This window comes from Neoarius graeffei, chromosome 3, assembly GCF_027579695.1.
Source record: "Neoarius graeffei isolate fNeoGra1 chromosome 3, fNeoGra1.pri, whole genome shotgun sequence".
Lineage (NCBI taxonomy): Eukaryota > Metazoa > Chordata > Actinopteri > Siluriformes > Ariidae > Neoarius > Neoarius graeffei.
Window position 1 is genome coordinate 97039835 of NC_083571.1, and position 20360 is coordinate 97060194.

Consider the following 20360-nt stretch of genomic DNA (forward strand, 5'->3'; position numbering starts at 1 on the left):
GAAAAACATGGTTGGTATAGACGTTGTGCAATTAGCCACTGTACGCAGGGCAGGAAATAAGCATTTCTGTACGTGTGCTTAAACTCAGGCAGACTTTCCTGGGTTTACGGTTATTTAGCACAAAAGTCTTTTAGCACAAGTTCTAAAGTCTCTTAGCACAACTCTAAGTTCTATAGCACAAGAGCCAAGAACACTTGATCTTTATTATGAATACTTACTGCTCACGTGAAAGATGTCTGATGGATTTTTTTTTTCTGAAAGTTGCCGAGATCCCGACTGAAAACAAGCGATTGTATTTCCCCTCTCCGCCATCTTGAAACCGCCATGTTTGATGTAGCCTGTATATTAGTCACCAATCCTCCCTCCAAATTATTTAACACAGCACGTCCCCTGACACAGTACACCGCTACAGCCAACTACCTGGTTTGTTTTGCCTTAATTTAAGCTTAGCACTTTAATAATCATATTTTATTATTTACAATCTGCTAAATCGATAAAAGTTACGCGAAATTTAAAAGATAAGAGTTTAACGGAGATGCAGAACCATGGCCTCACTTTTTGTTTATAAATGCCTTGAGACCTCAAGAATGGCACAGGAATAGTTTTAAGCGTTAACAATAAATCTAATATAGTATTTTTTACGATTAAAGTGATTCAGAAAGGCGGTGGTCTGAGTGAATGACTGACATCTGTGACGTCACTGCGGTAAGGCTATCGGTCTCCTCGTCATTTCCGCTATACTAAAACACAGAACTGACTGCAACTTCGATCCTCTGTTTTGAGCTAATTTATCGCCATGTCATGTAGATGTGTTGCTGGCGGGTGCAGCAACAGGACAGAAGGTGGATTTATGTGGCATTCATGGCCCAAGAATATTCAAACTGCAAAGATTTGGACGCGTTTTGTGAGAAATTCACGGATTGGGCACCTACAAAGTGGTCTCTCTTCTGCTCTGCACGTTTTACTGATGACTCATACGAAACCTCTGATCTGTTGAGGAGTGTTGGCTATAAGCCCATATTGAAAGAGGATGCAGTACCAACAATTAAAGGAAAAGAAAACTACAAGAAAAGGAAAGTAATTTCAGTTGCACCAGTTCTCCCAGAGTGTGAGCTGAGCAGTAATGGCGGAGTACTTGGTATGGAGAATGAGTGGACCAGTCGTCAGATTTTTCCGCTAGATATCGTTGCCTCAGCAGCAATATCTCGCCCTTATGTGGAAGAAGCGAATGAACGAAGAACTGAAAGTCAGACTGTTTCAAAACAATTGGCCACAAGGTCGGCTTTCAAGAAGCGAGAACACACACAGGTAAGATGCGACTCTCGTTTGGTTACATAACACTCGTTTACCTGCATTTAGATCAATACAAGTTACATGTATTATGTATTTAAGTTACTGGTATAAGATTATTTAACTTGCTTCAGAATGTGATTCTCAGTTCATCTGATTTATTTAATTAGCCTTTTACATTTTATCAGTGACAATGCATGCATGTACATGTATGTTGCATAAGTTATAACGCCTATCCTGTTTTAATGAGTCACATGAGACTGTCGGTTCAATTCCATCCAATTCTCTAAACGGCTTTGTTCTCTGGCTATATTTTGTAAGGCGGGGGCCTCCATGGCTGCCGTGTTCCTATCAGATTCACTTTCCGATGGTTCGAACTGATACGGTTCTACTGTTATACATGTAGCATGTACACACACACTCCAATTTCAGGACTATCACAGTCACATGTACGACTATCTCAGGAATCCGAAGAATCTCCAATAAATCCGGAAGAAGAGGGCATTGCAACCACTCTCGCCTGCAGAGTCTGGCTTTGGTCTATAGCACCGGTTCCCGCTGTGATGTCACGCACTCAGGGCTGGCTGGCTGGCTCAGCGGGGCAGCTCGAATGCCAATTTTGTGGTTGATTTTAACTCTCAAAACCAGTTTTTGGTTTTTTTATTCCCAATTATGCAGCATACAAGAGTCAAGGATGGAGATACAGTACTATCCACTCAGAAATGTATTTAAAAATAAAGGTTGTGCGTATCTCCTTGAAAGAGAGCTTTTCATTTGTTCTTTAAATTTTTTAAAAAAGGAAATAAGTTGAAAGAAAGGAAACTGTCCAGCTATTTCAATTATTTTATGACGCTATTTACATTTTAGATAATTGCTGTGACTTCCAAATGCAAGAAAGTGAAATAATTAAACTTGAAACACCCCAAAAACTTGATAATCAATTAAACTGCAGGTGCCACTAAAAAAAATCAAATGGACTTTTAATAATTTGAGTAAGTTTTTAGGAATAGATTCCATGGCAAAACATGTCAAGCAGGGCAAGAGACAATCCCCCGGTTAATTAATTCAGCAAACGCGTAATTATTGAGTCAGTTTAATTTGTGATATGATTAGAAGTGACTGTGACGGTCCTCTATGAAGGTGCCGACAATTCAAGGTTTGTTATGGCTTAACTACAAATATCCAAAGAATCGGATTTTCAGTCCACGTTTCAGGGATCAACAACTGATCCTTAACAGGCAAAGCAGCAGAAATTCTGTCTTCCAGTCCCTAAGCAATCATAAGAACTTGTTTTTTTTGGGGGGGGCTTTTTCACCTTTATTGGATAGGACAGTGCAGAGACAGGAAATGAGCAGGAGAGAGAGATGGGGAGGGATCGGGAAATTACCTCGGGTCGGAATCGAACCCGGGTCCCCGGATTTATGGTATGGCGCCTTATCCACCTGAGCCACGACGCCCCCAGACTTTAGAACTTGTGCTAAATAACCAGATACCCTTACCTGTAGCTCCAGGGGGGGTTCACTGCTATGCAGAATCTCCTTGATCTCGGCAGACCTGCGATGGAAACGTTCCACATTTTCCTCCTGTATCCTCAGCTCCTCCTGTTAGAGCAACGATGAAGCCTCAGACATTAATAGGCCACTTGTAAAATAAGATCACTGGCCAGCCATAGACCAAAGCAAAAGGGGAAAATGCTCATTTGTGATACTTTCTAGCTAGTTCTATTTGACTTGCAAATGGCAACTGAGGATATAATACATTTTTAACAAATTACATAATTAGCCTTATGGTAATCTTACTGTTATGATTAAAGGAAAGCTGTTTTTCAGCGTCCCACTCCATTTGTAGCATATTTGCGACTACCACACGCAATTTTAAGAGGATTATCTTGTTTACCCAAATCTCACTTACAACAAATGTCTGACAGTTTCAGTATTTACAGTTGTGGTCAGAAGTTTACATACAGTGACATGAATGTCATCTTGGATATGAATGTCATGGCAATATTTGGGCTTTCAGTAATTTCTTTGAACTGTTTGTTTTCTGTAGCAGAATGTACAGCATACATCTTTAATTAAAAAAAAACACTAGAATTTGGTTCACAAGTTTTAATTTTCTTTGGGTTTTCTGAAATCAACACATGGTCAAAAATATACATACAGCACACCTAATATTTGGGTAAAATGTCTCTTTGCAAGATTCACCTTGACGAAACATTATTTACCATGAACAAGCTTCTGGCAGAATTCTGGTTGGATATTTCATGACTCTTCATGGTAGAATTCAATTTCCCCCTGGCATGGACTCGACTTATAAGCACGGTCCATATATTTTCAATAGGGTTGAAGTCAGGACTTGTTTTAAGCTTAATGTTAGCCTGCTTTATCCTCCACAGTCAGCCCTGATGTGTGTTTGGGTTCATTGTCCTGTTGTAAGTCCCAAGTCGTGTTCAAGTTTCTGATGGTTTATGCTGAATTCTGAGGTGGTAGTCCTTCATTATTCCATCCACTTTGTGCAATGAACCAGTTCCACTGGCAGCAAAACAGCCCCAGCCAGAGCATGATGATCCTACCACCACCACCAGTTGGTACAGTGTCCCTCTGTACATGGTGGTCATTGTGGCCAAACAACTCAGTCTTTGTCTCATCTGACCATACAGCTATCCTCCAGAAGGCTTTTTTTCTTTGTCTGTGTGGTCAGCTTCAAACTTTAAGCTTGAAGGTGAAAATTTTGGAGCAGGGGTTATTTCTTGGATAGCAGCCTCTTAGTCCATGATGTAAAACTCCCTGAACTATAGACAGTGATCCATCAGCTTCTAGTTCATGGCAGGGCTGTGCCATGGTGGTTCCCAGGTTGTTCCTGACCATCCGAACCAATTTCCTTTCAGCTGAGGGTGACTGTTTGGGTTTTCTTGAAGCAAAGTGGTTTGGCAAAGTGACTGCACCTCACAATAACTTGCATACAATTGCTTGAACTGATCTTGGAATTTTGTAGTTGTTTAGAAATGGCTCCAAGAGATATTCCAGAGTTTTGTACATATACGATAGTCTTTCTCAGATCTGCACTGAGCTCCTTGGACTTTCCCATTTTACTGTGTGTTAGTCAATCCAATGAGTGCTGTAAACACACCCTTTTTATGAAGGCACAGAGAAGCTACCAGCTGTAGTCAATCATGATCACTAACAGGAAGTTAAGAGGCCTTGGCAAGATAAGACATTTTGGAAGTTTCAGCACCTCTGAATTAATAATCAAAGTGAGCATATGTAAACTTTTGACCCTGTATGTATAATTTTGACCTGGTGTTGATTTCAGAAAACCCAAAGAAAATATTAACTTGTGCACCAAATTCTAGCTTTTTTTTTAATTAAAAGATGTATGCTGTACAATCATTCTGCCACAGAGAGAGAACAGTTCAAAGAAATTACTGAAAGCCCAAATATTGTCATGACGTTCAGGTCACTGTATGTAATCTTCTGACCACAACTGTATGTTTAAACATAGTTTGTGTATATCCATCGGAGATGTGTATATATCCATCTACTGCATATTTTTGCACTGCTGCTCATGGTACAACACAAGATAGACAAACACACTTGGAGAAAAGCGCTGACCGTCGTCTTCCGCATACCTGAGCTAACAGATGATGACAATTGGCCAGTGTCACTGTGATCGACAAGGAGAGCATATCCCCACCCCCACCCAGAGAGCACAGTCAAATCTATAGACTGAATAGGGCACATTATTTGCAGACAGTTTAAAATATCTTTGAAAATATTCTGAAGTTTGTTCCAACTCCTTTAAGTTAGATGGATTGCGTTGGTGAACACTGCAGCTACACTGGAGTGGTTTAAAGAGAAGCATTTAAATGTCGTGGAGTGGCTTAATCAAAGCCCAGACCTCAATCCAATTGAGAATCCGTGGCCTACCTTGAAGATTGCTGTACACCAACGCAACCCATCTAACTTGAAGGAGTTGGAGCGCTTTTGCCTTGAGGAATGGGCAAAGATCCCAGTGGCTAGATGTGCTAAGCTAACAGAGACATACCCCAAGAGACTTGCAGCTGTAATTGCAGCAAAAGGTGGCTCTATAAAGTATTGACTGGGGGGGGGATTAAATACCTATGCGCATGCCAGATTTCTGTTTTTTCATCTTAATTATTGTCACAATAAAACAATTTACACCTTTAAAGTTGTCGGCATGTTGTATAAATCAAATGGTACTAACCCTCTAAAAATCCATTTTAATTCCAGCTTGTAATGCAACAAAACAGGACAAACACCAAGGGGGATGAATACTTTTGCAAGACACTATATCTGTACATTTACAAGGTGATTTTTTTTTATCATCAGACAGCTTTAAGATATAAATTGCTGCCAAATTCAAACTAACAGATCTGACATGAATGAGACTTCATATCCCACACAGTAAATTATGTTCTTACTGTATGTACACTTTGTATTAATCAAGGAAGTCTGTATTGTATATGCAGTCTATTAGCATTCAGCTACTTTGTATTGTCATTATCATGCGAGCTAACATTTGAAAAGGTTAGTAATAAAACTCTTCCTCAGGCCAGGACTCTGCAGTCTGTCTTCATCTCAATAACAAAGGACACTCGCTTCAGGACTGCAATGTACGTATTTTAGCCAGAGAAGACCGGTGGTTTGAAAGAGTAAAAGAAGCCATCTTTGTCAACCTGGAACGACCATCACTGAACAGTGGAGGTGGTCTGAGGTGGGGTTTACATTAGACCGTATCAGCGGATCATCAGATTAACGTTTTTAAAATGATTAACATGCACACAGCAACACCAATACACGATTCGCGTGCACACAGCAATGCCAATACACGGATACGCTCGGCTCCGCAGGCATCCTGCGCTCCAAATCACTCCGCCCTGAACAGCGAGTGCCCTCTGGAGGGTGCGCACTCCGGCTCTGCGCAGCTCACAGAGCGCGCGAGTGAAGTGCACGAGCAGTGATTCGGGACTGAGCCGCTGTGTGTGTGATCTCAGTGCATATCACTTACCACTTGCAAGTGGAAGGATGGCAAGCCTAAAGACAATCATAACTACACAATGGGCAGTATTTGCATCAGTATTTGCAGTATTTTCATACTTTTAGACTCTTTAATGAAAGGTGATACAAGGCGGAAGTCCGCGCCGTTTTTCAGCAGTCGCGTCACATGACCAACGCCAGCGAATCAGGAAGGTGGATGTCACAGTGACATTGTCCAATGACGACGCCAGCTAGAGCTCAGCACAGCGTATCTGCGTATTCTCAATGTTTACACAGCACCGGACCAGACACGATCTGGATTGAATACGTGGACGCTGGCGGATTCCCGTTTCCAGGCGTTTTAATGTAAACGGACAGTGCATCCGCGAAGAAAACGAGACAGATACGGTCTAATGTAAACTTGGCCTGAGACGCCACTTATCAGCCACATACAATGCAGTCCTTGGCACGCTTCCCAGAAAACTGAATACACATCCACCAAGACTCAGGCTACATCCACACGACAACGGCAACGAGATTTTATTTAAAAAAATATCGCGTCCACATGGGCAACGGATCAGTAAAATATCAGGTACATATGGCAACGCAACGCTTGCTGAAAACGATGCAATACACATGCCACACCTCTACGTGCGCTGTAAGACAGTGCCATCGGAGACACCAGAACAATAGAAGAAGTAGGACGCATGCGCATAAACCCCTTCTTCTACCCGGCGTGAAGCACTCACAGGAACAAGCACACAACAACAAGAAGAAGATGGCTGCGACTACGCGAGGAAATCGTGCCTTCTGTGTGTACAAATTAGTTTTATTAGTGTGCATAGTTTTATATAACTTAATTTTCTTATTGTGTGTGAACATTTTGAAAAGCATTTTTATATAATTTATATAACTTTTTATATTGTGTGTGAACATTTTGAAAAGTAGTCTTATCCAATAAAAAAAAGAAATTCAAGAAATGGTTCAATTACTTGTTTATTTAAAAGAAAAGCTGTATACAAAAGTGAATGCAATGCAGTGGTTCATACAAAACAGCGAGTGTGCTGCTTGTTCTAGTCATGTGGTTGTGACGTCATCGTAAACAAATCCGTTCTACTCATCCAGACGACTTCGCAACGGCGCCGTTGCCAGATTTTTCCACTCTGGAACCCGTTCTCAAAAAATATCGTTTTGGGGCACCCAAAACGCCGGTGTCGTGTGGACGCCAGGCCGAAACGATAAACAATTTTATCGGATTCACCTGAATCCGTTGCCGTGTGGACAGGGCCTCAGCTGACTTCAATGACTCACATGATGGCAGAGAGAGCCAACAACCCACAGATCACCCTAACGACTCTCGAGGCTGCCAACACCGTTCACAACCGGCCTCCAGTGACCCTAACAACCTACAGGACGACCCAGGTGACCTCAACGACTCTCCTTAGAGTTGATTTTGATCCACTAGAGGATAAATACCTGGAACTCCCCACTAGTCAGACAGAACTGAAGAAGCCTTTTGGATGTGACGTGAAACGTCTTCAAAGATTTCATGCAAGTGCCTTCTTTAGCACCTCTGGTTTACTGACATAAATGACTAAGAACCTTCACAGAATACAACTTTTATTAGCTGTCATCAGCCTTAGCTAAATTTTTCCCACATTCTTTTGATCCTTTGTGAAAAGGGCACTAATTTACGATTAGTAACTAAAATCATTGTGTGTAAATTACTTTTCTGTTTTAACATGTGTGAAGAATTTGAAGCTGTATTTATTTAGATGAGGAATTGTTTTTTTAGATATTTTTTGGGGCTTTTTTCACCTTTATTGGATAGGACAGTGTAGAGACAGGACAGGAAATGAGCGGGAGAGAGAGAGACGGGGAGGGATCGGGAAATGACCTCGGGTCGGAATCGAACCCGGGTCCCTGGATTTATGGTATGGCGCCTTAGCCACCTGAGCCACGACACCCCCAAGAGGAATTGTTTTTTATTTGAATGAAGAATATGAATAGGGAAGCCGAGAGAGGCCCTTCATATAATCTTTTTTTATTCACCTTGTTATCCCGAGATAACGACATAATTAATTCAGGATCGCGAGAAAACAACACAACTAATTCGAGATCTCGAGAAAACAAAACCGTTATTCCGAGATAACGACATAATTAATTCAGGATCTCGAGAAAACAACACAGCTAATTCGAGATCTCGAGAAAACAAAACCGTTATTTCGAGATCTCGAGAAAACAAAACAATTATTTCATGATCTCAGCTGGATCCCTGTATCTCCGTCGGTAGAGACGAAGCCGGGCCAGTCTTCTGCGGAGATGCCGCGGACTAATTTTGAAATTATCCCTTATTAAAAGGCTTAATGCAATCTCTCCCTGTGTCAACCCCTGATCAAAATATTGCCTTATTAGGTGATCGATTATTCCAGACATTCTAATGACCAAAGTTGCGTCTATACAGAATGAGAAATAGCCCCAAAGTCAGCATATCACAAGTCTCTTGGCGCACCTGAATGAACCATTTCTCAGCTGTTTACTCGAGATCATGAAATAATTGTTTTGTTTTCTTGAGATCACGGAATAACGGTTTTGTTTTCTCGAGATCTCGAATTAGTGGTGTTGTTTTCTCGAGATCCTGAATTAATTATGTCGTTATCTCGGGATAACAAGGTGAATAAAAAAAAAAAAGGATTATATGAAGGGCCTCTCGCGGCTTCCGTATATGAAGCTGTACTGCATGAATATTTATTTAAATGAGTGAAGAATTTGGGGATGAGTGAGTGACATAGGTCGCGTGCGCCTGCCGCATTCAGACACTGTGCTTTGCACCACTTTAAAATGTAAAATATACATAAACAAGTGCTGCCAGGCAAAATAAACCTCGCCCAGTAGCATTTATTTTAGTGTTATAACAACTGATTCAAGGGCAGCACGGTGGTGTAGTGGTTAGCGCTGGCGCCTCACAGCAAGAAGGTCCGGGTTCGAGCCCCGTGGCCGGCGAGGGCCTTTCTGTGCGGAGTTTGCCTGTTCTCCCCGTGTCCGTGTGGGTTTCCTCCGGGTGCTCCGGTTTCCCCCACAGTCCAAAGACATGCAGGTTAGGTTAACTGGTGACTCTAAATTGACCGTAGGTGTGAATGAGAGTGTGAATGGTTGTCTGTGTCTATGTGCCAGCCCTGTGATGACCTGGTGACTTGTCCAGGGTGTACCCCGCCTTTCGCCCGTAGTCAGCTGGGATAGGCTCCAGCTTGCCTGCGACCCTGTAGAACAGGATAAAGCGGCTAGAGATAATGAGATGAGAATGAGATGAGACAACTGATTCAATCTCAAGTGTGGTCTCTGTTTTTTCAAGGTCACTAATACTAATGAGAACATTTTGTTTCACAAGTGTAGTGAAAAGACTCTAAATATCTGCCAAAAAGCTAAAAAAAAAAAAAACCTAACAAAATTATTTGACTTTTCAGAAGGACCAAACAAAAGCTGTGATCATCAAAAGGTAAATTTTCTTAAAATAAACACCACTTACTTGCTATCGAATCAGTAGCCTTGGCGAACCACGAGGTGAATTTCGTTTCTCTTTTTATCTGCTGATTATCCTCCGATACTAAGAAGTTATAACGAGGTTTCTCTTATTTTGTTTATGGTTCTGATGAGTTCCAAAGTTTATCAAGAAATAGAACGGGTAATCGAACTTGATCAGGATAAGTGCCGATTGGTTACAAACGCTGTGTCCTAAATCACTCACTCATTCACTCACTCGTTCACTATGCCCTACTCACTACATAGTGAGCTCATTGATTTTATATCATTTAATGTCTTCTTTGCTGCGGCCTTTTTTTCTTCTTTGCTGCGGCACTACTTTTCGTGATGCATTGTGAGATACTTTGAGTGCGCTATACAGGGTGCAATAATGCTCACGATACCTTTGGACAGCACTACAAAATAACGACCTGATTATATAGTCCACTATAGAGTAGGGAGTGATTTGGGACACATTCAGGACATTGGGACACCATTTGCACCAAAAACAATTTTGACCTTGATCCTCAAAATGTTGGAGGTCCTATTTGAGACCAATACCCATCTATCCTGAAAGCTTCATGAAGATTGGTCCAGCTGTCTTCCCATAATGTTGCTAACAAACAAAGAAACCCCACCGAAAACAATACCTCGGCCCCCTGGTGGACTCCGTCCCGGGCGAAGTAACAAAGTCTTTATATCTGTTGACTTATCTAAATCTACTGGCATACCTATCCTAGTTGTTCATCACTAATGTCTGGAAAAAAAGTTACCTGCATATCTAGAACCTCCTGTTCTGTCTGAAATGGGTGTGACTGAGCAAATGTCTGCAGTTTGTTGCTGGTCCAGCTGTCCACCTCGTGAGCTAACAAGAGAAGCTTATCCCACAGCGATAGCCCAATCTGTAGATTCTCAAAATGGCAGTCTGTCCTCTCGCTCACCTGAAGACGACATACACATTCTCACACACTGCCCATATTGCTTACCAGTCATTCCTTTAGCAAATAGCAGCACCAGTCTTAACGGTGTAATTAGCGCTATTAATTTTGATGTGAAAATAAAAATGAGACATACGTCTAGCCAGCGGTCCATGAGTATATCCGCCTCACTCTCGAATGGAGCATCTGGACAGTCTGGGATATTTCGCATCTGAGAGTGCAGCTGCCTGCACACAGCTCTAAACTCCTCCACGCCATCTCCAAGAGCACTCAGGTCTGATTTAATGCCGTTTACCTGCATACACACGCAAAAAGACTCAGGAGGAAATAATATCATCAGGAAATCAATAAGCATCACTTCTAGTCATCTACAATTATCTGTCACATCCCAGTTCATCCCTACTTGTGGTTGGATTTTCTGGTATCCTGTCTCCATGGTCTGCTAATGCCTGTCCCCAGCTGCAAACCCTTAGATCATTCAAATTGTGTTTTGTTTCCGACTTTAAAAATACACATATTTTACAAAGTGTTGTGAACGTCATTCGGCTTATACTGTACATACATACACACACACACACACATTTTCTACTGTATATGACATTCTTTCCTGAAATTAAACTGGTGGCTTATTTGCACATTTCTCAATAGTAGTGATTAAAGCTAGACGGCCTTTCGGTTTCATAAAATCAGTGAAATTTAGTTCTCTCTGAACTTTGGTCATTGTGATACACAGTGGCGATCCTAGAGTGATTTACTCCCCGGGCGAAACCCCCTGCTGGTGCCCCCCGCCCGTCTTGTTTTTTTTTTTTCGGGGGGGGGGGGGGGGGGGGACCTTTATTTATTTATTTTTTGGGGGGACCGTTTTTTTTTTTTCCACACCCCCCCCCGCGTTAGGCTCTGTATTAGCCAACAGAATGTTAACAGCTTTACATGGTCGTTTAAACATTTCTCGTCGTGTGTTGTACATCGCGGACACAGTCCGTTATAAATTTGCTGTTACCAGAATGGCAATGATCAAGTCGTAATGTATTACTTAAGACTCTGTGTAATGTCATAGTAGTGTAGTACTATGGTAGTAAAGTCTTTTTGATGACTAGTACAACGTTCCGCTGGCGGGATTGTGCATATTATGGGGCTACGACAAGTTAGGCACACACACACACACTGATGACGTCACCTGCGCAACTTTGGTATTGGGCTTCCCCATCCAAAATGTTCACACACCCCCCCCCCCGCCCGTCTTGTTTTTTTTTTTCGGGGGGTTTTTTTGGGGGACCTTTTTTTTTTGGGGACCGTTTTTTTTTTTTTTTCGCGCCCGCGCTCGTGCCGCCCCGGGCAGCTGCCCGGTCAGACCGCCCCCAGGACCGCCCCTGGTGATACATTTTTATTTCTGTAATATCTCTCAAAATATCAGGCCATTCTGTGGCTGGGAAGTTATTTCATTTGAGGGGATTCCCTAGCAAATAATGTGCATGAAATCACTCGCTTCACGCAGTCAAGCAGACAGAGGAAGTTCGTGTGCGCATCCGCAGGTTTACCTCGACCGTTCACTGAGTTACACCGTTCTGTCGCTAAACGAACAGCTGATCACACCAAGGTGCTCCCTGACTGCCGATATTTATTAGTTTGGTCCTGCGTTTCCTTTCCTTCGCAACATAACGTCTTTTCTTCTCACTTTCCGTTACTGTAGTCAGTCTTTCATGTTTCATTCGCACATTCACGTCCTCCATTTTTCTCTCCTGTTTCAAATTTGTATCCCACAATGCCTTGTGCGAACGGGGCAAGCCCACCACGTGATGCATGACGTAGTATCCTGAATTGGGTCATGGTGAAGCAGGAAAAAATAGCTAAGAATTTAGGGCCAAGTGGCCCTTAATTCATTAATTGTTCTATTAAAAAAAAAAAAGAAAAAACTAATAAAATTGGAAGTCTGTGATTCGAATTCAGTAGATTTTGGTCCACTAAACAAAAATAACTGGGTGTCGGGGAAAATTCTTTTCATGACCTACACTTGAAAAATCTGAAAGGCAGTCTAGCTTTAAATTTTTGTTACTCCCAAAAATAAAAGAATGAGGCGACGCAGGAGCATCGCAGATATTCTGACAGCTGGTATATAATTGCAGTAATGATTAGGCTCATGTCCATTATTTGGTAAAAAAGTGCGTCTTCCATTGCATGAGAAATATAAACTAAAAAAAAGGCTAATAACTCAATACTTAGTGACCAAAGTTGTAGACATCTTTCAACAAACCGAATTAATTTACCGCTGCGCTGATTGACGTTTGCAGGCAGTAGCCTAAATGAAAACATTTCCATGCTGTTTTGGTGAAATATATTTATGTTTTCTCGAAAGACAAAATGTATTTCTGGTGGAAAATCTCAATTTTGTCCAAAAAACAAATATTTTGTCATTTTTGCTATTTCCCAAAATGCACACCGACATCTAATGAAGACTGTCCCAATACACAAACCGGTCCAGTCAGGCTTGAATTTCAGCATAATTTAGCTAACGCTGCCATCTACTGTCTCGACACAGGAACATACAGCATATTTGCAGAGCTACAATTCATACCCTGGTGATGAGGCGCTGAAGATTTTCTTTGCTCATGTAGGAGGCCTGTTCACTTATAATCTGCTCACTATTCTGCAGGGTGATGTTCAGATGGGCACGGCAGCTCTGAAATCTCTTCAGCAGCTCGGTTAAGGAAAGGCATTCCTCTTGACTTCAAATCCAAAGACGTAAACATGCGTTATTTACAAGATAGACAGAAACAGCTTTATATCATGTACTCATACTGGATTGACCATCTGAATTTTTCCTCGACAGCATTCTCACCTGTCGCTGAGTGTTTTGTGGATCTCCTCCCACTGGAGCTCCAGCGCTCTGAGGCCTTCTTCTGACGTGTTTGTCTGAGCAGATATGTCCCGCAGATTCTGGATGTCTGAGTGCACAGCAGCTAGCTTACTCTCTATGTCCGTCAAACATCGCAACCTGCAAAAACAATAGAAGCAAAGAGCATATTCAACAAAATCAGTCCAGACATAAGCTGCTTGACTGAATACATTATATTTGGAAGAGAAGAAGTAACACATTTATCCCCCAATACGCCCAGCTATGTGAGAACATCAGTTTTACTCCCTGTGCAGTTTTATTGCATCAGCATCTGGCTACCTTTTAAAAATGAAAAACAACTGTAACTGGAGGAAACAGGTAACAAAATTGGATCAGTGAGATGGATGAATATACATTATATTCATATACAATATACAGAGTGGAGACAGGGTGTTATGCTCACGAAGTATTATTGTTTTAGTTAAAATCTCTCATCATTTAATATCCAATGGTTATAGCATGGTGGTGTAGTGGTTAGCGCTGTCGCCTCACAGCAAGAAGGTCCGGGTTCGAGCCCCGTGGCCAGCGAGGGCCTTTCTGTGCGGAGTTTGCATGTTCTCCCCGTGTCCGCGTGGGTTTCCTCCGGGTGCTCCGGTTTCCCCCACAGTCCAAAGACATGCAGGTTAGGTTAACTGGTGACTCTAAATTGAGCGTAGGTGTGAATGTGAGTGTGAATGGTTGTCTGTGTCTATGTGTCAGCCCTGTGATGACCTGGCGACTTGTCCAGGGTGTACCCCGCCTTTCGCCCGTAGTCAGCTGGGATAGGCTCCAGCTTGCCTGCGACCCTGTAGAACAGGATAAAGCAGCTAGAGATAATGAGATGAGAGGAAGTTATAATACTGTATTTGGAAGGATGAATCATTTTATCCACATTTATTAACATTAAACAGTTTTGATAACCATGCTCATTACGACTGTTGGTTCTGAAATGTAAACCAGATCCTGCATAACAATAACATCCCACTTGGTTGGACAAAGTACCCAACTTCATTACTTAAGTCAAAGTACAGATCCCACTGGTCAAATGTTACTCCGATACAAGTGAAAGCTGTCCAGTCAAATTTTTATTTAAGTTAAAGTACTGAAGTACTTGCTTTTAAAAATACTTAAGGATTAAAAGTACATTTTCTGTCAACGCATCATTGTATTATTGTCGCAACACTTACAAAAACGAATGCCGTTATCAAACACAGAAATGTGAATTCACAAAATGAACGCATGCTGTGCCATCATGGTGGTTTAACGTTAAGCTAGCTAGTCAGTGCAGCTCCACCTGACATGCTAGCAAACGCTTTTCAAACTCAAAATCATATTGGGTAGCTAACGCTACTAGAAAAGAAAGATTTATACATTATTTATTTGGCAAGATTATGCTAAAACATATTTCTGAAAGGACTTCAGATAAGTTAACGTTATTCATCTTAGCGTAACTCCGTTTTTACATGCTAACTAACAGTGTTCAAGTTAACTAGCGATGTGTAAACGTTAGCCGTGGACAAGGCTATGGCAACTTGGCGGACAAATCCATAGAAAGTCATTTGACAAACCAGACTGTGTAGCTATTGCAATGTTATCGCTAGCTCTAAAAGCACAGACAACTTCATTGCAAGCTTTCTCTTGGAATAAAACAATTTATATACCTCAATATGCTTCCGCAGGTTGGACGGCGAGTTTTTGTAGGCCGTGACGTGGTTCGTTTTTGGCAAACAAAGCAAACATTTAAAACGAAATGAATCTTTAATCCTTTCAGAAAACTGAAACATGGGTTCTAGGTGTGGCCATGGGTGTGTGTGCATTCTCCAGAAGAACCGCCTCCTTCCATTCTGCCATCGACTGATCGTGTTCAAATAACGCTGCTGAGAAACAAGTGAACTTGATTTTATACAGTCTATGGACGTGACGTGACCCTAGTGATTACTGATAGGCTGTCTCAGTGTCACCTGCGAAAAAACCAATCACGTTTTAGAAAAGAAAAGAAAAAACATCCACTTTCAAAGCTGCTTCATAGTAACGAGGACCTTGATAGAAATGTAGTGGAGTGAAAAGTAGGATATTTGTCTTTCAAAATGTAGTGAAGTTAAAGTTACAAGTTTCCAAAAAAAAATTAAGTACAGATACTCAAAAAGTGTACTTAAGTACAGTACTCAAGTAAATGTACTTTGTTGCTGTCCACATCTGTTTTTACTATATACTTTCTAACTCTTTAGAAGAAGAAGAAGCCAAGCCAAGAAGCCTTTGTCACACGTACACTCAAGCACAGACTTAAGTGAATACACACACATAACCCAGAGCAGTGGGCAGCTACGCTACAGCATCTCAGGCCAAGGCTGCACCATGTTAACCTAACTGTATACCAAAGACCATCATAAACATGGTACCTACTGCCGTCTGGCAAGGCACGCTGCAATACAGATGTGAGTGATGAGTCAAACTCTCGCGGTTACCAGAGGACTAGCCCCCCCACTGTAATCCTAGCTATGTAATAGGCGAGAAGCCGAGGGCTAAGGAAACGGAGATCGGTGCTGCCCTATGCGCCACATGGTGTGGGAAGGACTAACAAAAAAACCTAACTGTATGTCTTTGGACTGTGGGGGAAATCGGAGTACCCAGAGGAAACCCACACAGACACGGGGAGAACATGCAAACTCCACACAGAAAGGCCCCCATCAGCCACTGGGCTCAAACCCAGAACCTTCTTGCTGTGAGGCGACAGTGCTAACCACTACACCACCATGCCTTACTCAAATAGTCTTAGTTTCTCTTTTGCTTGAGCATTATTCTTTTTAACTAACAATACTTCTGCTTGAGCATGGTTTTTGGTTACTCTACCTGCCTCTGCAATGCTGTAAAACAAGCATAAAGGACATTTCCGTCGTTCTTCTCTCTAACCTGTGCTGCAGGGCAGGAAGAGTGGGCTCCTTCAGGCCCTGTCTTTCCATTGATCCCTGCACCTCATTCAGTGTGGCCTGCAGGGCTTTCCTCTTCTTCCTCAGCATCCGCTCCTTCTTCTCCTCTTCTTTGCTCATCTGCACTCCTTTCCTTTCCAGAGCCTTGATCTCTGTTGCACACCTGGACACCAAATCTTGACAGCTGCCTGGCTTCTTGTCCAGAGTCACACTCATCCCAGCATCCTTAAGCATGCGATCAATCTGTGCAGCTTCTTCTGTCGCCTGCTGAAGCTTCTGTCTGATAGAAACGGAGTCCCGTGCTGGAGATGAAGATGTGCTGTCTGCTGTGGAAACCTCGCCACTGAGCTGTTGTAAACTACTCAGGAAGTGTTCCAGAGCATCGAGCACTGACTGTGTTCCAGCCAGTCGATGGTTTAGCGGCTGCAGGCACTGTGTACAGCTCTGGATGATCTGCTGTAGTGGCAGACGGGCTTGAAGCTCAGTCTCAGTCAGGCCTTCAGATATGGCCACTTTTTTCTCTTTCTCAGAAAGGAGCAGCAGTTCTCTTTGAATTTGTTCCCCCACCAGCTGATGAGATCAAATCAGTAAGTCAATCAGTAAATGATCAGTACATCAGAGAATATTGGTGATAGCAATGCATAGTGGTAGTAAGATGTTTCACACAATATAACTTTGAATAAAAAAAGCAAACTTTGTTATCTGTAAGTTGCAATAGGCCATTTGCAGGAATTGGTCACGTGTCAATTTTCCCCATAGCAACAAGCCCATGGTGGGCAAGCTAACTTGACATTCCTTGACAACCGTAAGAGTTTGACTGGCGATGTGAAGCAATCCATTTCTATAATAGCTGTTTTTACCTTTTCTACTGTTTTTTTTTTTTACCCGAATTTTCGTGTGTGCTTGGAAAACGTTTGTGGTTTTAACTTCTGTCGTAAGTTAAGGCGAATCATTGGCCGTAAAAGAGAGTTTTTTGGACTCGGGTTGGTCGCCGCCGAAAGAAATTCACGTGCGAAATGGCGGATTTCTCAGGTATGTTTATAACTTCTAATTTCTCCTTTTCTACCTTTATCATTCGCTTAATGTGTGAAGATTCTTGAAAATAAATACAGATATATACACTACCGTTCAAAAGTTTGGGGTCACCCAGACAATTTTGTGTTTTCCATGAAAAGTCACGCTTTTATTTCCCACCATAAGTTGTAAAATGAATAGAAAATATAGTCGAGACATTTTTCTGGCCATTTTGAGCATTTAATCGACCCCACAAATGTGATGCTCCAGAAACTCAATCTGCTCAAAGGAAGGTCAGTTTTATAGCTTCTCTAAAGAGCTAAACTGTTTTCAGCTGTGCTAACATGATTGTACAAGGGTTTTCTAATCATCCATTAGCCTTCTGAGGCAATGAGCAAACACATTGTACCATTAGAACACTGGAGTGAGAGTTGCTGGAAATGGGCCTCTATACACCTATGGAGATATTGCACCAAAAACCAGACATTTGCAGCTAGAATAGTCATTTACCACACTAGCAATGTATAGAGTGGATTTCTGATTAGTTTAAAGTGATCTTCATTGAAAAGAACAGTGCTTTTCTTTCAAAAATAAGGACATTTCAAAGTGACCCCAAACTTTTGAACGGTAGTGTAAATACAGATATATCCACCATTTTGACCAATTTGAGTCCAAAAAACAATCTTTTACGGCCAATGAATCGCTTTAACTTGCGACAGAAGTTAAAACCACAAACTTTTTCCAAGCACACATGAAAATTCGGATTAAAAAAAAAAAAAGACAGTAGAAAAGGTAAAAACAGCTATTATAGAAATGGATTGCTTCACATCGCCAGTCAAACTCTTATGGTTGTCAAGGAATGTCAAGTTAGCTTGCCCACCACGGGCTTGTTGCTATGGGGAAAATTGACACGTGACCAATTCCTGCAAATGGCCTATTATGCTCTCTTGGATGGCCGTGGCATTCAAACTTGCAATCTGTTGATAAACTAAAATCTTAGACAGTTACACTACGAAGGAGCCACCAGAGAATTGGTCAGGGGTTGTGAGAGCGTATGTGATTTACTTCCTGTAAACAGATTATCAAAGCCCTACTAAATTGAAAGAACTGGTATCTGCTTAAAATTTACCCCTATTGATTATCTGCTGGGTAAAAGGCCTTTTGATCTAAATAAAGTTTGTAATAAAATGAAAAGCATATAAAATACCTTTGTATCTCCATACACTGTTGTGAAATCAGTGAGGGCAAAGCCTGTGATGTCCAAAGTTTTTCTAACAACCTGATCCAGCTGATCAGAGATCTGCTTGATACGGATATCAGTTGGCTCCAACAACTCCAAAGCACTCCTGAGTGACCTCATCCTGCATAATAAAGAACAGTTTAAAGGAGAACTGAAGGCAAATTTTTTATCAGAATTCTATTTCTCATTTTATTAAATATAGGAATGCATTTTTAATAGAAAGTTATGAGTGTTTGAAATATGCTCTGTAATATATCAGTCCATATGTCAAAGCAATGGCCGTAAACGAGATCCGTTGAGACCTGTGCGAGACCTCGTAGGACGGAAGTAAAACGTACAGCGGAAATCAAAGTGACCAACATCTGCCAACGTTGTCAAAAGACGCGCGCGCCCTCTTTCGAATGCTGACGTAATCAAGCCGGAAGTTTTGTTTGTTTTGATAGCAATCAGGAAAGTTTGAAAAAAGTAGGCAGTGATCGGCATTTGAACTCGTTTTTGTGCAATATTTCGTTCGTATTTACGTCATTACTGTCGCACAATTAAAACGTGCCAGATCAGTCGGCTGGCGGGTTTTCAAAATAATAAATACATGCAAGTATTTTTGTGATAAACCCATATTATACTGAGCGTATTTCCCACATTAATCAATACAGAGTACCTGCATCTTTCATTTTTTTTAAAATCAAGGCTGAATTCTTTCTTCTTTGCCGCTACTTTTTATTAAATCAAATTTGAGACTTTTAATTTGATTTCTTTCAGTGCGACCACAATGCATGATGGGATATATTGCTTGGTTAGTGACCATCGGTTGTACACTACTTTTCGTGATGCATTGTGGGATACTTTGAGTGCACTATATAGGGTGTAAATAATCCTCACTAAGGTTTCAGACAGCACTACAAAATGGCGTCCTCACTATATAGTGCCCTATATAGTGAGTAGGGAGCGATTTCAGACAGGGCAACATCTGCCAACGTTGTCAAAAGACGCGCGCGCCCTCTTTCGAATGCTGATGTAATCAAGCCGGAAGTTTTTGTTTTGATAGCAATCAGGAAAGTTTGAAAAAAGTAGGCAGTAATCGTCATCTGAACTCATTTTTGTGCAATATTTCGTTTGGAAAACAGTTTTCAAAATGGCGGCGCTGACACCTGGCTGACGCTTCACGTTTCAAAGTCTCGCACAAGTCTCGTGAAGATCGCGCGGATAAGCGACGCCTGCCGTTGACCAAACGAACTACATTCAACATGGCTAAAAACCGAATAGGCCGATAAGTATAATATTTAATTGCAATTAGTTGCCAATACGAGTCACGATATACGGTTACTAAAACCGAAAACGTAACTGAATAACACGTTAATTAAGAAATAAAGCAAGTTGAAAAATGACTTCAGTTCTCCTTTAAGCAGTAAAACAGAAATGTGTGTGTGTTTTTACGGTTATTTAGCACAAAAGTCTTCTAGCACAAATCCAAAGTCTCTTAGCACAACTCTAAATTCTTTAGCACTAGATTCAAGAACACTTAATCTTCATCTATGCGTGATCTAGGAGTGATAGAATGATGTG

General features: G+C 41.5%; 1 protein-coding gene across 11 annotated transcripts in view; it reads right to left on the reverse strand.

Annotated features, from left to right (window-relative positions):
* The window catches only part of LOC132883748 (nesprin-2), a 379369-nt gene that overhangs the window by 264365 nt on the left and 94644 nt on the right, over positions 1–20360 (reverse strand). For all 11 annotated transcript variants that reach the window (XM_060917719.1, XM_060917720.1, XM_060917721.1 and 8 more), the window contains 7 exons: positions 18765–18918; positions 16527–17113; positions 13581–13736; positions 13317–13467; positions 10881–11039; positions 10580–10747; positions 2790–2891 (listed from right to left, as the gene is read on the reverse strand). In XM_060917719.1, the coding sequence (XP_060773702.1) occupies positions 2790–2891; positions 10580–10747; positions 10881–11039; positions 13317–13467; positions 13581–13736; positions 16527–17113; positions 18765–18918 (1477 nt within the window). The remainder of the gene's footprint in view (positions 1–2789; positions 2892–10579; positions 10748–10880; positions 11040–13316; positions 13468–13580; positions 13737–16526; positions 17114–18764; positions 18919–20360) is intronic.